Below are 13,815 nucleotides of genomic sequence, written 5' to 3'. Positions count from 1 at the left end.
CTCTAATTAATAATTGATTAAGTAATAAATAATTAATAAACATCTCTAATAAGAGAGACTTGATAAGTGTATGGATCGGTGGGCACTAGCCCCATCTGTTCCTGAACGATACTGACACAGTAGGTCTGGGGAAGAGCCAGGGAATTCAACACAGAAAAGTCTTATTTTTGCTTAATGTGATTCACTGAGTACTGCTCCATTCTGACTAGGATCTCCTAGCTAAAGTCAGAAGGCCTGTGTTTTCCCTAGAATTCACCGTGCAAATGCTAGCTGCCTGAGTCCTCTGAAAAGCCCTTTGAGCAGTCTAGTGGTTAAATTCACGGAGTGAGGGCCTCGAGGTGAAGCTGTATTGTAATTAGCATGGTTGTGGCATTTCCAGTTTGTCTATATGTATCTGTGTCAGCTATTAGAATTCTTCAGAAAAAAAAAAAAAATGGCTACAGGTTTTGAGAAAAGCCAAGCCTGATAGATTTATTTTTCTAAACAATCTTTCTAGAATATTCTAACACATACCGTTTGAGCTACACTGGTGGCTATAGAGAGAATCCCCCTTAATGACTACAGTGGCAATGCAATATTGACTTACAAAGAAAATTCAAATTCCCTTTAATCTGTTCAGGACTGCTTAGCAAGTTAGCATCTGTGTCTTAGGACAGAGATGGCAGGCCGTAGAGACAGTCTTAAAACACATCATGGATCTCAGTATTTTGGAAATTTGATCCAGGTTTTCCCTAGAAGCACTTGTCTTGCAAATTGCCATTAAGTAAAAACTACTTCTCCAAAGTCCAGCTAACTTTTTTTTTTTTTTTTTTTTTTTTTTTTTTTTTTTAAGCTGATTAGCAGGTTTTTTTTTTTTTTAGCTGATTAGCAGGTTTTAAGAAAGATTGTTTAGAAAAATAAATCTATCAGGCATACACCAGCATCTGTGTACTCGAGGGCTGGGGCAGGATCTGGGATCCGTTTTCTCATAAACACAAGTAAATCCTGGGCTGGCAGGCTGAAGACCACGCTCAGCCAGCTGCTGCTGCTGAAGAGCATTGTCTATAGGTAGAATGTCTTGCATCTTAGATAAGAAGGAAGCTGTGTGTTGTGGATAGCAGGGCTGGAGAGGTGGGGCTTCCCAAGCCCTTTCAGAGGATTACACTGGGAGTGATGTTAGATGTTGAGCTACAGATTTGGACTTAACACTGTTAGATTGTTGAGTTTACTTTGTGTTTATTTTTTGTGCCCTGGTCCTTCTTTTTGGAATAATAATGCTTGCTTTTGTTTTCTCAGAATACACTTAGAAAAAATTGTGACTTTTAACGACACCAGGGACTTTTTAAAAAAAAGTTGACTGTGTAGTGGGTTGAATTAGAAATGTCCCTCTTAGGCTCAGATATTTAAATACTTGGTCTCCTGTTGGGACTGTTTGGAAAGACTTAAGGAGGTGTGGCCATGCTAGAGAAAGGATGACTCTGAGGGAGGGGCTGCAAGAGTACATGGCCTCAGGATACCTCCAGTTTATTCTCTACTTCATGCCTGCCCTTAATGATGTGATCCTTTAGTTTCCTATTCCTGTTGCCATAGCTGCTGTTTAGTTCTGTGTTTCACTACAATGATGGACTCTTTCCCCTTCTGAACCGTAAACCAGAATAAACTCTTTAGTGAGGTTCCCCCACCCCCTGTGATATTTTCTCACAGCAATGCGAAGTTCTTGCCTTGGATAGTTTTTATGTCAACTTAGCACAAGGTGGAATTATCCATGTGGTGGGAACCTCATTTGAAGGAATGCATCCATAAGACGAGAATGTAGGCAAACCTGTAGAGCATTTTCTTAATTAGTTACTGATATGGGAGGACCCAGCCAGCCCATTGATGGAGTTCACTGTAGGGAGCCGTTTGTGCCGCACCCAAACATGGCGCCGGCTTCCCGCCGAGAACTCAGCAAACAGAGCTGTTGCCCAGCCAACAGACTTAATGCGCATGTGCCACATACGTCATAGCCCGCTCTCGGGGCATACTATTGAGTTACTGGAGGGTGCACCAATCAGGTAGCAACACGAGTCTCCTGGGCACATATAAGCAATGCTTTTCTCTCCCACGTGGAGAAGTCCCCTGCTCAGAGTATTGTACAATAAAGGTTGTTCGCAGAAGAATCCTGTTGTTGCACACTTTTTCCTGCTGGCGGGAAGTAGGGTGCACGACAGTTCACTCCTGGGTTGACAGTTCTGGGTTCTGTCAGAAAGAAGACTGGGCAAGCCAGAAATCGGCACTACTTCATGCCCTCTGCATCAGCTCCTGCCCCTGGATTCCTGTCCTGTTTGAGTTCCTGCCTTGACTTTCGTTGATGATGTACAGTCACCAATATGGAAGAGTAAACCAAAGAAACCCTTTTCTCTCCAAGTTGCTTTTGGTTCTGGAGTTTCATCACAGCAATAGAAGCCCTCAGACTATAACTGATGTGGAAGTTGATGCTGGAGAATGAGCCATTTCTGAAGGTACCCTTTGTGTAGGACCCCACTTACACAAACGCCCAGATTGTGAGAACCTTACAGAGTTTTCTATGCCTAGGAAGCAACCACAAACACATGCTGCTGCTAATATGACTCAGGATGGCAGGATCATTCCAAGATGGCAGCTAAACTTGGTGGTGTCATTCACTTGATAAAGGACTTAGGAGCATGAAGGGTGCAGGAGTGGAAGGGTCATGTGTGGTTTCAGAGAGCCACTGAGTTTTGACTGCTTGTGGTTGGGGAGTCTCCTCATGAAGGCTCTGAGAGATCATTACATCCATCTGTGGGAGTGAAGCTTCCTGGTTTGCAGTGGAGACTGAAAGATGTTAGAAGTGCCAGGGGTCACGAGGCATCTGCCAGGGATAACTGTACATACAGAGTGGGTCCCATACTAAATATTTCAGGCACAAAGGCAGAGGACAGAGCCATCAAAGCCCTTGATAACTAAATGCTGAGCTACAGGATTTTTTGTTTGCCCTGCTGATATTTGGTCTTGCTTTTAGTCCAATATTTCTCAACTATATCCCAAATCTTCCCTTTTGTATGGTATTATCTATTCTGTTCCATTATGTGTTGGAAGTTTGCAATTTGCTTTTTGATTTTTCAATAAATTACAGCTAAGAAATTACCTTGGCTCTCAATAGACTTTGGAATATTTTTGAGACTGTGAAAGACTAAGGGGTATTTCGAGGTCAAGCTAAATGCATTTTGATTGCGATATAGTGTTAAGGCTATATCTGATGCCACAGGCAAAAAATAAACTGTCTTCTGTCTCTACATTACATTCAGTAATGGTATTTTATCCCAGTAGCAAAAAAGTAACCAAGAAGGATGGTATTTCCTATTATGAGATAAATATCAGTTCTTATGGACAAGAGGTTGAACAGTTATAGTTTAAAAAGTGATGTGTCTGTATGTCAAGTTAATAAGGGTTGCCGTGTTAAGAAATTTTACTGTTAACTTTATACAACCTAGGAAAGACTTGGAGAATTATTTAGATCATGTTGACCAATAAGCAATACCTACCAGGGAAGTTCCTGAGTGGTTGATATTGAAAGATACAGCCTACTGTGGGCAGTACTATTCCCTAGGCCTGAATTATAAAGAAAAGCAGTACTGTAGCATAAGCATGCAGGCTGTGTCGATGTGTTGTAGAACAACCACCTTAACCTCCTGCCATTGTGATTTGCCCATAATGATGGATTATAACTGCAATACTGTGCTGAATATACCAGAAGTTGCTTTTTTTGCCAGGTTATTTTATCAGAGTGACAGAAATAGATCTGGAACAGGTACACAACTGTTAACAAAAGCTAATTAGCACAATGCAAGCTTTGGGGAAATGGTGTGGCCAATAGAACTTTAAGGTACAAATTATAATATCAAACAATGAGAATCATGGCTTGCAGGGTGGCCATGAAGGAAACTGGAGCCAGGGATAGACGCCTCTATTAGATTCTTCGGTTGCATTATTTGCCTGTGTTTGCTCTATACTAGAAGAACCTCTGTGAGGATAGTTAAAAACTCTCCAAAAACCTGAAGTCTCTCCTGGGCCCTAGTTTTTATATACCTATGAGTTAGAAAAGACATCAAGTGTGTCCTACGGTAATGGGGGATAAAGGTCTGATGCACAGACTCTTAATTCTGTTGATATGGCTCTCATCTAGTCATCTAGTTCCTTGGACTTAAGGATTGGTTTCTTATATCGTCCACGGGATAGCAATGGAACCTATCAGAAGCCTTGCTGTAAAAATCACACAGATGAGTAATGAGTGCTAGGTGCTCAAGGAACTGCCTACCCTGTAGTATGAGGAACTCAGCCATTCCTGTTTTGTACTTGACCCTTGCCATTCTGTCCATCCAGAGTCCTTGTTTCCTATTTAATCCCAACGTCCAGTAACCTGGCAGGGGTTTCTCACCATTCATCCACTACTCTAAGTTTGTTGCTTTTGCCTGTAACCCATGAGTTCCCAGCAAGATGAAAGCTAAGAACAGGAAGCGCTGCCTCCTAAGGAGACACTCCAAGTAAAGGGTTTTCTGACACTGATGGATTCCCATTGACATTTTAAAAGCATTTAGGAATGGAGTCATTTTTGATGCTGATTCTAAGCTATCTTTATTTATGCATGTCAAAAATAACTTGAAACATTGCATCTGTTTAGCTCATCTGGATCCCCCTTGACAGATGGTTTTCGGCAGTATGTAGCTTTCCTTTTAAACGCTGGGGTACTGCTTATAAAAATAATCATCTCTATCCAAGTATGTGCTAAAACATACTTTTTCTTGGAATTGTAAGGCAGCAGCGCAGAGGACCATGGTGAGCAATGAAGTCACATTGGTACTTTTGGTGAAGCCCATTGTTCTTACAGTGAATGCTAAAGGCATTATATACTTCTGTCCCCTGCCCTGTTTTCCTTTACCTATGAAGTGTACACAGACAGATTAAAATGTGGGATGGACAAAGTCTCTGGAGGGAAGACAGGATGGCCTCTCAACTAAGTCTCCAGTCTCCTCTGAGCCCTATTAATGCCAGTCTCAGCGGAAGCTCTGCCATCTGTCATCCCAGCCACACAAAAGAAGTGTCCCATTGGTGGCCATCATCTGAGTAAATTAGGAGGGGGTTGGGGGGAAGCCAGAAGGAAGGCTGTGTAGCGGCGAGGAGAGAATTCACACTGTTGGCACAATGATGCCCACGGGAACCCTTTGGGCAAAAATGAAAATGTGGAAGTAAACAGCCCTCCATAGCATCAGTGTTCGATTTCCGTTTCCCAGGTGGTGAGAGGGCACAGGCCGTCACAATGGCGAGGATGTGACATATAACAGGCAAAAGCCCTTTGTTCTCATTTCCAGAGTTGTGTGATTTTAGTAAATGAATTCCTAGAATATTTTTTAGTTCTCCTGCGTTGATTAGATGGTGGGGTGTGCTGGGGGGGCGTGAGGCAGTGACCCATGGAGCAGGGTGGTCTGTCTGACAAACTAGTGCAGGTCTCATTATAGGGAAATGTGATGCGCTCTGAGAGAGTACATTTCTCTGAGGTACACAAAGACCTCCTTCTGTACTCTCAGGTGAGACTTTCCCCACACCTCTCTGGAAGCAATTTCTATCTCACTGTACTTACATAAACCTAACAGTTAACTATGCTACCTTCCATATAAGGCAGTAATTCTATTTGTCTAAAGCTCAGCATTATCTATGTTTGTTTTCCCCAGAGCCTGTCAAAACCTGAGCTAGCCTTCCCTACCTAGTCAGGATGCTTTGTGTGTATTTTTAGATGTGACCAGTTTGTAATACAACTCCCAGATCCTTAAGCAGTTGCCAGAAAAATAACTTAAATATATAATTAATTATAATCTTTAAGATGTGGATATTTTGCTTCTCTGAACTTCCCACATTATAGGACTCTAATCTAGCCTAGAATTGATTGTATTATTAAATCAAGCATTTGATTTAAAACTCTTCTCTTAGTCAGGGTTTCTATTTCTGCACAAACATCATGACCAAGAAGTAAGTTGGGGAGGAAAGGGTTTACTCAGCTTACACTTCCATATTGCTGTTCATCACCAAAGGAAGTCAGGACTGGAACTCAAGCAGGTCCTGATACAGAAGCCATGGAGGGATGTTGCTTACTGGCTTGCTCAGCTTGCTTTCTTATAGAACCCAGATCTACCAGCCCAGGGATGGCACCACCCACAATGGGCTGGGCCCTCCCTCCTTGATCACTAGTTGAGAAAATGTCTTACAGCTGGATCTCATGGAGGCATTTCCCCAACTGAGGCTCCTTTCTCTGTGATAACTCCAGCTTGTGTTAAGTTGACATAAAACCAGCCAATACAACTCTCAAAAGTCATTCTTTATATTTGGAGAGGCACATTATTTCTCACATTCTAACCTGATTCAGACATTTAAAGTTATCATAAAGAAATCAAGCTAGGATATAGGGGACAGAGAAGTGTAAATGACTCTGTCCCTAATCTCAGCAAGGTCAAAGATAAGCAGACATCAAATGCATCATAAATGTGCTGTCTCTTCTTTGTTTTTGTTATTACAGAGCGGTCTACCAAGCCCTACTTTTGCTTGTCTTTTCGGACTGCTTCCTAAAAGGGGCAATAGACACACTTAGGTCCTAGTTACATACTTTACCAGCTCAAAATCACTAGCCATGCATAAATTAGGAAATACCTACTCATAGTTTACTAAGTGGTGACCTTTTGACCCAAGTACTTAGATGCTGCCTATGCATCCCCAAGTTACCTGGGAAGAGATGTGGGGTTGTGCTAATGTAACGAGTCCAGTTTTGTTGGTTTTTCTGGAGGAGAAGAACTTTGGTGGGAAACACGGCTACTGATCTAGCAGGTTGCACGCATGATATCCAACACTCATCTTCCTCAAGGCCCTGGCTTCCCATTGCCCCACAATGGACATTAAATGGCATTTGTAATAAGCAATGGGAATATCCAGACACTGGCCCCATATATCTGGTCAAGTGGTAAAGCCCATGTGGCACAGAGATGTCTACCGGCAGCACCAATGAGGACATAATTAAACATATTTCAGAGGCATTCCGAAACACGAGGTGTTCATTGTATCTTACAAATACCAGCATTCTGTAGCTTTTTGTTTCAGCTGGGAAAAAAAGCATATTTCCACCCAATTATTGCCAATTTGTGTCTTAAATGAGGGTGATATTTAATGGAGATTCCTTTAAGATTTCATATCCATGGATTCCCTAAACTCTGACAAAGTAAAAAAATAAAAATAAAAAATAACATTTCCATTACAGTATCATTTTTAACGATCAATGAGATTCATTAAAATGACAAAATACAAGAAAGAGGTAGCCCGCCAACATCATAGGGTGATTTCTCATTAAAGCAGACAGAGAGTTATTTCAACAAAGAGATTAAGAGAAATAATGCATGGCTTCTGTCCCACATTCTTGCTGATTTGTATTATGCTAAGTAGTTGAAACAACGGGGGGGATTGCAAACACACTCACATGATTAATGGGGAAATTCCACACCTCCAACTATGGCTGATCACTCATTCACAACAGCACTTGGGAAGAAGGATGGAGAAGCATTTTCTGCTGGGTCTTTGTCTTACAGACCTTCATGCAGGCCATGTCAGGGACTGAAAGTTTACTCTATACAAAGTGTTTCTCAAACTGTACAAAAATTTCAGTACTGCTTTCATCATCAAAAAAAAAAAACAAAAAAAAAAAACAAAAAAAAAAACCATGTTTTCCATGTTTTTTTTTTTTTTTCCTGCTAACTGGGAATTTTCTGGCTCATCCTACAACATCAAAACTTTGAAGGTGTTTATTTCACAATGACTAACTGGAGAAAATTTTAGGGTTGGGGAGAAACCTTGAGGATTTCTCAGCTCATCTCCCCCGCTTCACACAAAAACATCAACATGGTAGATTTTGGGTTACAGGAGACCACACTTCATAGGGCCAAGGAATTTCTTAATGGGACAAAAGAATCACTAAGTTAACAAAGTACTGTCACAAATCAAATGGTAGGTGGTTAGTGATGGACCTCCTTCCTGTGTGCAAATATTCAAATGGAACCACAGGTCATGTCACATGGTTGAAAATAAGAATGTGAAGGGCCATATTTTCTACTCTTTCAGTAGTTCAAGATTCATCTGAGCAGCCATGGCTGTGGTGGAACAATACTATTACATCCACATTCCTGATAAAGTCCCTGTGATGATTCAGGGAGCATGCCATTCTCCAGTGTCAAACAAGAGTATTTTGTCTCCCATTCCCACGTGGGCTCTCAACACTGGAGAAAAGGCAACATACATGTTGTTGGCCTCCAATTTTACTTACATGTAGTAACATTACTCAGAGCTAATAATTACCACTGCAAGTAGACAAACTACCAACTGGTGATTCACAAAATATATTTACATGGAGCTACACAGTGGTTCTCACTGTATAATTGGTCCTGTGTTATCTGTAGATACCAGTGATTCATGTCTCATGATAGTTTATACCTGAAAACCAAAATGAAATAAAGTGACTTTTAGCATAGAAATACCTTTGTTACCACCTTGCATGTCTTTTTGTCCCTTTGGGTTGAAAAAGTGAGGAAAAAAATTAGTGAAACAATTACAATGCTACATTTTTGGCAGATGTTTTATATGTGTGTGTGTGTGTGTGTGTGTGTGTGTGTGTGTATCTCCTCAACTATAACCTCTATTTTACCCTTAAATATCCTCTGAGAGAGGTAACATATATTATTCTCCATTTTATAGACTACATAAGCAAAAACCACATAACAAGGGCAGGGTTCCTCCCAAGACAAATAAGTAGAAGGCTTTGTAGGAAGAAAGTCAGTATTGGAAGACTAGCTCATTTTTCTCACACTGGAATTAAAACCAGAGTAGGCAAGAAAGGCTAAGCAGGCTACCCCAGAGGGCATCCTCTACATCTGATGTCACAGTGAGGCTGGCATTTGCTCCATCCCCACTGCATTCCGCTCACACACTGTGGAGGAGACCCAAGTAAGGCAGCATATTTTCATCTTCCTTACACTCCTTGCCACAGAAGAAATACCAGCAAAGACCTATTGGTATAAGAGTAACATATAAGACTGACCCAGCATGGTTGAACTGGCAGAAAAAAATGACTCGGAAATATGGGAGAAATATTTGGTCTATGCTCATTCACTCCCATATTTACTCTGAACTAATTGTCTTTTCTTTGCTTATTAACATAATGCACATGGCCATCTGTTGGGAAAGCATCCTCCACTGACCCCATGAGCAATCCTCTCTTCTCCTCCCCAGTTCAGGATAACTGGTGATAACTCTGGCTTTTCATAAGCCACTCTTTCTCTTGGGTTTCCCTTCTCATGGGTTGATTTTAAATAGAATCAAATAGTCTAGACATTTCTGTAAGGTCTACTAAGGTAAAGCTAAGAGACCTTTTGGCTCTGCATTCAGTCTAGCTTTGGAACATATGTAGTTATAACCAAGGAGTAAGTACAGTGCCCACATCAGAGCCCTAGAGAAACTCTGGAATGTGCCTCCTGTCTTGGCAGCAGGAGGTGAGGCTCTTCATTGTGGGCGAGACTCTTTGCACACTGCAGTATTACTCCAACATCACTCCACCTGCCCTCATTCCTCTCCGGCCATCCTTTGCCTATCATATGTCCCACACTTTTTCTTTCTGCTTCTCTTGGCTCATCTTTTCTCCAGCAGCTCATCCTTTCCAGCATGCTATTCCATGTGCAGTCAGACACATGCACGCATTAACTAAAAGAAAACTAAAACACTTCCGACTTCTCAGCCCCATTTCTTCTTCAAGGGCCATGTGAATTGCTGGTTCCTCCAAAGCCCTTCCTACAGAATTTCTCCTTGGTTTTTATTCCTTGTCTGCAAAGTCTGTTGCATTTACAGTTTGTGTCCCTCATTAACATCTCTCAAATGCAGTCTGTTACATCTCTGTCTTTTTCTCCAAGATGATGAATTCCTCTTAAAAGCTAGAAACTTGTATCTCTACCATCTTGTGATGTACACTGCCCAATGTCTATTATAAGCTCGATAAATGTTTAATGATACTGTTTACCTTTCATTTTTGTTTTTGCACACTTAAGTCAGAAAAATAGCTTAGAATGTCAGGAACCTTGTTTTTATATATGGTAACCAAGTTCAAGTCAGTCCTGAGAGCTTCAAGATTAAAATACGTTCATACTCAACAGGAAAAAAGACAAGCTACTAAAGCAACGAAGTACAAAGATGTAAACGCTGTTAATTTTTTTCACTAAACTCAATACAGGGCAAATGGCAACTGAGTCTTTAAACAAAGAAGTCGTCATTAACCAGGCAAAGTTTTGAGGATAACACATGACAGCTGGCATTTAAAATGACTGAGTCATTATCTACAAGGCATGGTGCTTAGTATCTCTAAGCTCATGAAGTATTACCTTCAAGAAATACTGGTTTGTTTGTTTTTCTTCATAAAAGGACACAGGGGCTTTAAAGAATTTAAGGCAAGTACCGAAATCAAATAGCAATCAGATGTTGGAGCAGGATGGCTCCCCTCAGCTTTGCATATCATGGAATCTAATACTGTACACACGGATTCCTAACTGTCTCACTGCCAGATCACTGTCCCCAAAGCTGCACAATGCATAGAAAGCATAATGACATGAAGAAGGAACTTCATGATGTCCAGTACAACTACCTCCTAATTAGTAAACAATGCGGGTATGGTGCGTAAAATTACAGCTAAAGCTTCTCTAGTCTGTTCTGCTATCTTACCATTTGCTACAACAAACTCAAGAGCAATATCAACATTACTATAGTACACCTGAAGTTATAGAGCCAATAAGAAACAGTAACAATTATGAAAGAACCTAGTATCCCTTAGAAGTTTTCTACATTCTTTCCCTGTGTGGACATATGATTTTGTCAATGATGTGTTATTGAAATATCTATTAACTTTTCCAATACTAAGAGGAAATCATAGCAGTTACATTCTCTCCAGGTGACATCTTCCAGTTGTATATTAACTTTGGTTGTATACTTAATAAATGTGTTCAATGGGCACATGGTGTGAATTTTTTACGTCTTGGAATAAATGCTCAGGGATTATAGATCTGAACCACATTGGTTAATGGTTTAATGAACAGGTCTCCCACAAACAGCGACTTGAATTCAATTGACATGCTACTGTGCTTCACATTGCAAGATGATTTATTTCTTCCCCAGACCTAATTATAGAACAGTAAGAAATCTTCAATCACCTATTGGACTTTCTTAAAATTTTCATTAGAACTGTTTCTCACTGCTAATTACATGATTCTTGAAGAGAGCCCAAGACTGACTTTGAATCTAGCTGTGGTGCATATCAAACAAAGAGATCAAGTCACATTGCAGTGACTTCCAAATCACTTGGAGACCTACTGCTTGCAGTTTGATTCATTTCACTTAGTCAGCTCACTTTTGGTAGCACTGCACTTTCAAAAACTTGCCAATAGCTCTAATTCTTCAACAGTTGATACTGTTGTGCTATTTATTTTAATGGGGCAACCTGTATCCCAGTTTTTATAAGCAATTGATTAATTCGGTATTTTCTTTTCAATGCAGGTAAATGGTTTAACTATGGAATTATCTTTCTCGTCCTGATTTTGGACCTGAATATGTGGAAGAACCAAATATTTTACAAGCCTCATGAATATGGACAGTATATTGGCCCAGGGCAGAAGATCTATACAGTGAAAGACTCTGAAAGCTTAAAGGATTTGAACAGAACCAAGCTATCCTGGGAATGGCGGTCCAATCACACCAACCCTCAGACTAATAAAACCTACGTTGAGGGTGACATGTTCTTACACAGCAGGTTCATAGGGGCTAGCCTAGATGTTAAGTGTTTAGCTTTTGTTCCAAGTTTGATAGCTTTTGTGTGGTTCGGGTTCTTCATTTGGTTCTTTGGACGGTTTCTGAAAAATGAGCAAGGGATGGAGAATCAAGATAAAACGTATACTCGCATGAAAAGGAAATCACCCTCAGAGCACAGCAAAGACATGGGAATCACGAGAGAAAACACCCAGGTCTCTGTGGAAGATCCTCTGAATGACCCGCCCTTGGTTTCTATCCGGTCCGACTTTAATGAGATAGTCTACAAATCCTCCCATCTGACATCGGAAAACTTGAGCTTGCATCTGAAGGAATCTGCCAGTGTGGCGGAGGCTGATCAAGACCCAGCAGCCTCTCAAAGTATGCGGACGAACTAGAACCTCTTAGGTGGAGCACAAAGAGCATCCTTGAGCGTAACGTTAAAATCGTAGTCTTTCATTTTGTAATTGTCAGGTTTACATAGCGTTAGGTAAAGAAATACAAACAATGCCAAAACGGTGCTCAACATGCTTTTTTCTAGACTCATTGTTTTCTATTTGTATTATGATACACGTGCCTATTGTATGTTTAATGGTCCTCTAGAGATTGCTTTTCATGATTGCACAAGCTATTTACTGACTTTACAGCAAGGTAGACTAGCCGACTATCCATGTATCTGATGAGGTAGATTAGCCGATTATCCATGTATCTGATGTTCAACCATAGTGGTGCCTTGAGACATTAAACTGTTTTTACCTGTACCAGACATGAAGTGTAGAATGGTTCTCCTGTCTCTTTCATGTGGGTTTTTTTTTTAAAATACAATTATTTTTTCTTACACTTGATGTCTGAGCAGGAAACAGATATGGCTGATTTATGGTTGTAGAAAGTTCTTTTGGTTCATTGTTGAGCAGCAAAGTTGGTGACTTTGACGCTGGACTGCAGAGAAATTGCCTTTTAAATTTTCCTGGCTGGCTTCTGAATATAAAGACAAATGTAAAATCCAGTAAGGAGGGTTGCACTGCACCATGGGTCACTGCTCACGAAATGTGACTTTCTCCAACCACTAATTGCAATTAGATGATAATACCTAATTATGTTTTACTAATTAAAGATAAATTGCTGCCTGATTAATAGTCTTGCCCTTTTCCTTTGGGAACAAAGGTTAAGAGGAACAGTTGGGTGAGCTCTCAAATTTATTGGCATTTCCACAGCGTCCTCAACAACCAAGGAATTGAAGGTGTAATCATGCGAAGGCTGCACAGCCTACTGTCTACAATATTGTGCATTTTGCTGTAAATATGGCTCCATACAGTGGACAGAGAAAAACTTATGGCAGTGTTGGCTGAGGGGATTCTGAAATCATTCACCGAAACCTCGTGTGGTAGGAAATACTGTACGAGGGTCTCTTTAAAGTCTTCTGTGTATGTGCATTTTTTTTTTGGGTTTGGGTTTCATTTTTTAAAGATGTAAACATCGCACCTTAATAAATAAGAATTATATGGCAGTAATTGTGTGATGTAGGCTTTGTTTTGCCCGTTTGTCTGTTCCCTCACTTCAGAGAATTCAATCATGTCGAGCTTAACAAAGACCTATTCCAATAGATTTTTTAAGAGCTTGATTCTAGGCAAGGAAACAAATGGTATACTCCTAAATTGCTTTTAATTTTATTTCATGAGCTGCAGTTACATGTTTCTTGAGGAGCTGAAGGGAGATCATTTTTAAGGTAAATTATTTATTTTCCCATCCAATACCGGCATTGCTGCATTTTGTCTTTATGTTTTTCTTAAAGCTCTCTTGTTTTGATCTGCTTTTGAGCATGCAACTTGCCAAATCTAGAGTGTAGAACAGAATTATGCATTTATCTGTCACTTGAGAGCCAGCTTTAATAAACATCTTGCTATAATTGTTTACCAAGCAGTTGGAGCCACAGCCCCTGCTGTTTGCCTATGCCTTTAATAGCCACAC

At 40.5% G+C, this 13,815-nt stretch overlaps 1 protein-coding gene across 1 annotated transcript in view; it reads left to right on the top strand.

Annotated features, from left to right (window-relative positions):
* TMEM117 (transmembrane protein 117) overlaps positions 1-13,294 on the top strand; it is a 404,345-nt gene extending 391,051 nt beyond the window's left edge. The window contains exon 8 of the mRNA XM_080939837.1: positions 11,599-13,294. Within this exon, the coding sequence (XP_080795963.1) occupies positions 11,599-12,245 (647 nt within the window). The 3' untranslated portion in view covers positions 12,246-13,294. The remainder of the gene's footprint in view (positions 1-11,598) is intronic.
* The last annotated feature ends 521 nt before the right edge of the window (positions 13,295-13,815 follow it).

This window comes from Micromys minutus (assembly GCF_963924665.1).
Source record: "Micromys minutus genome assembly, chromosome: 27".
NCBI classification, from domain to species: domain Eukaryota; kingdom Metazoa; phylum Chordata; class Mammalia; order Rodentia; family Muridae; genus Micromys; species Micromys minutus.
The sequence above is the reverse complement of the archived record's forward strand: the minus strand, read 5'-3'. Positions and strand labels throughout refer to the sequence as shown.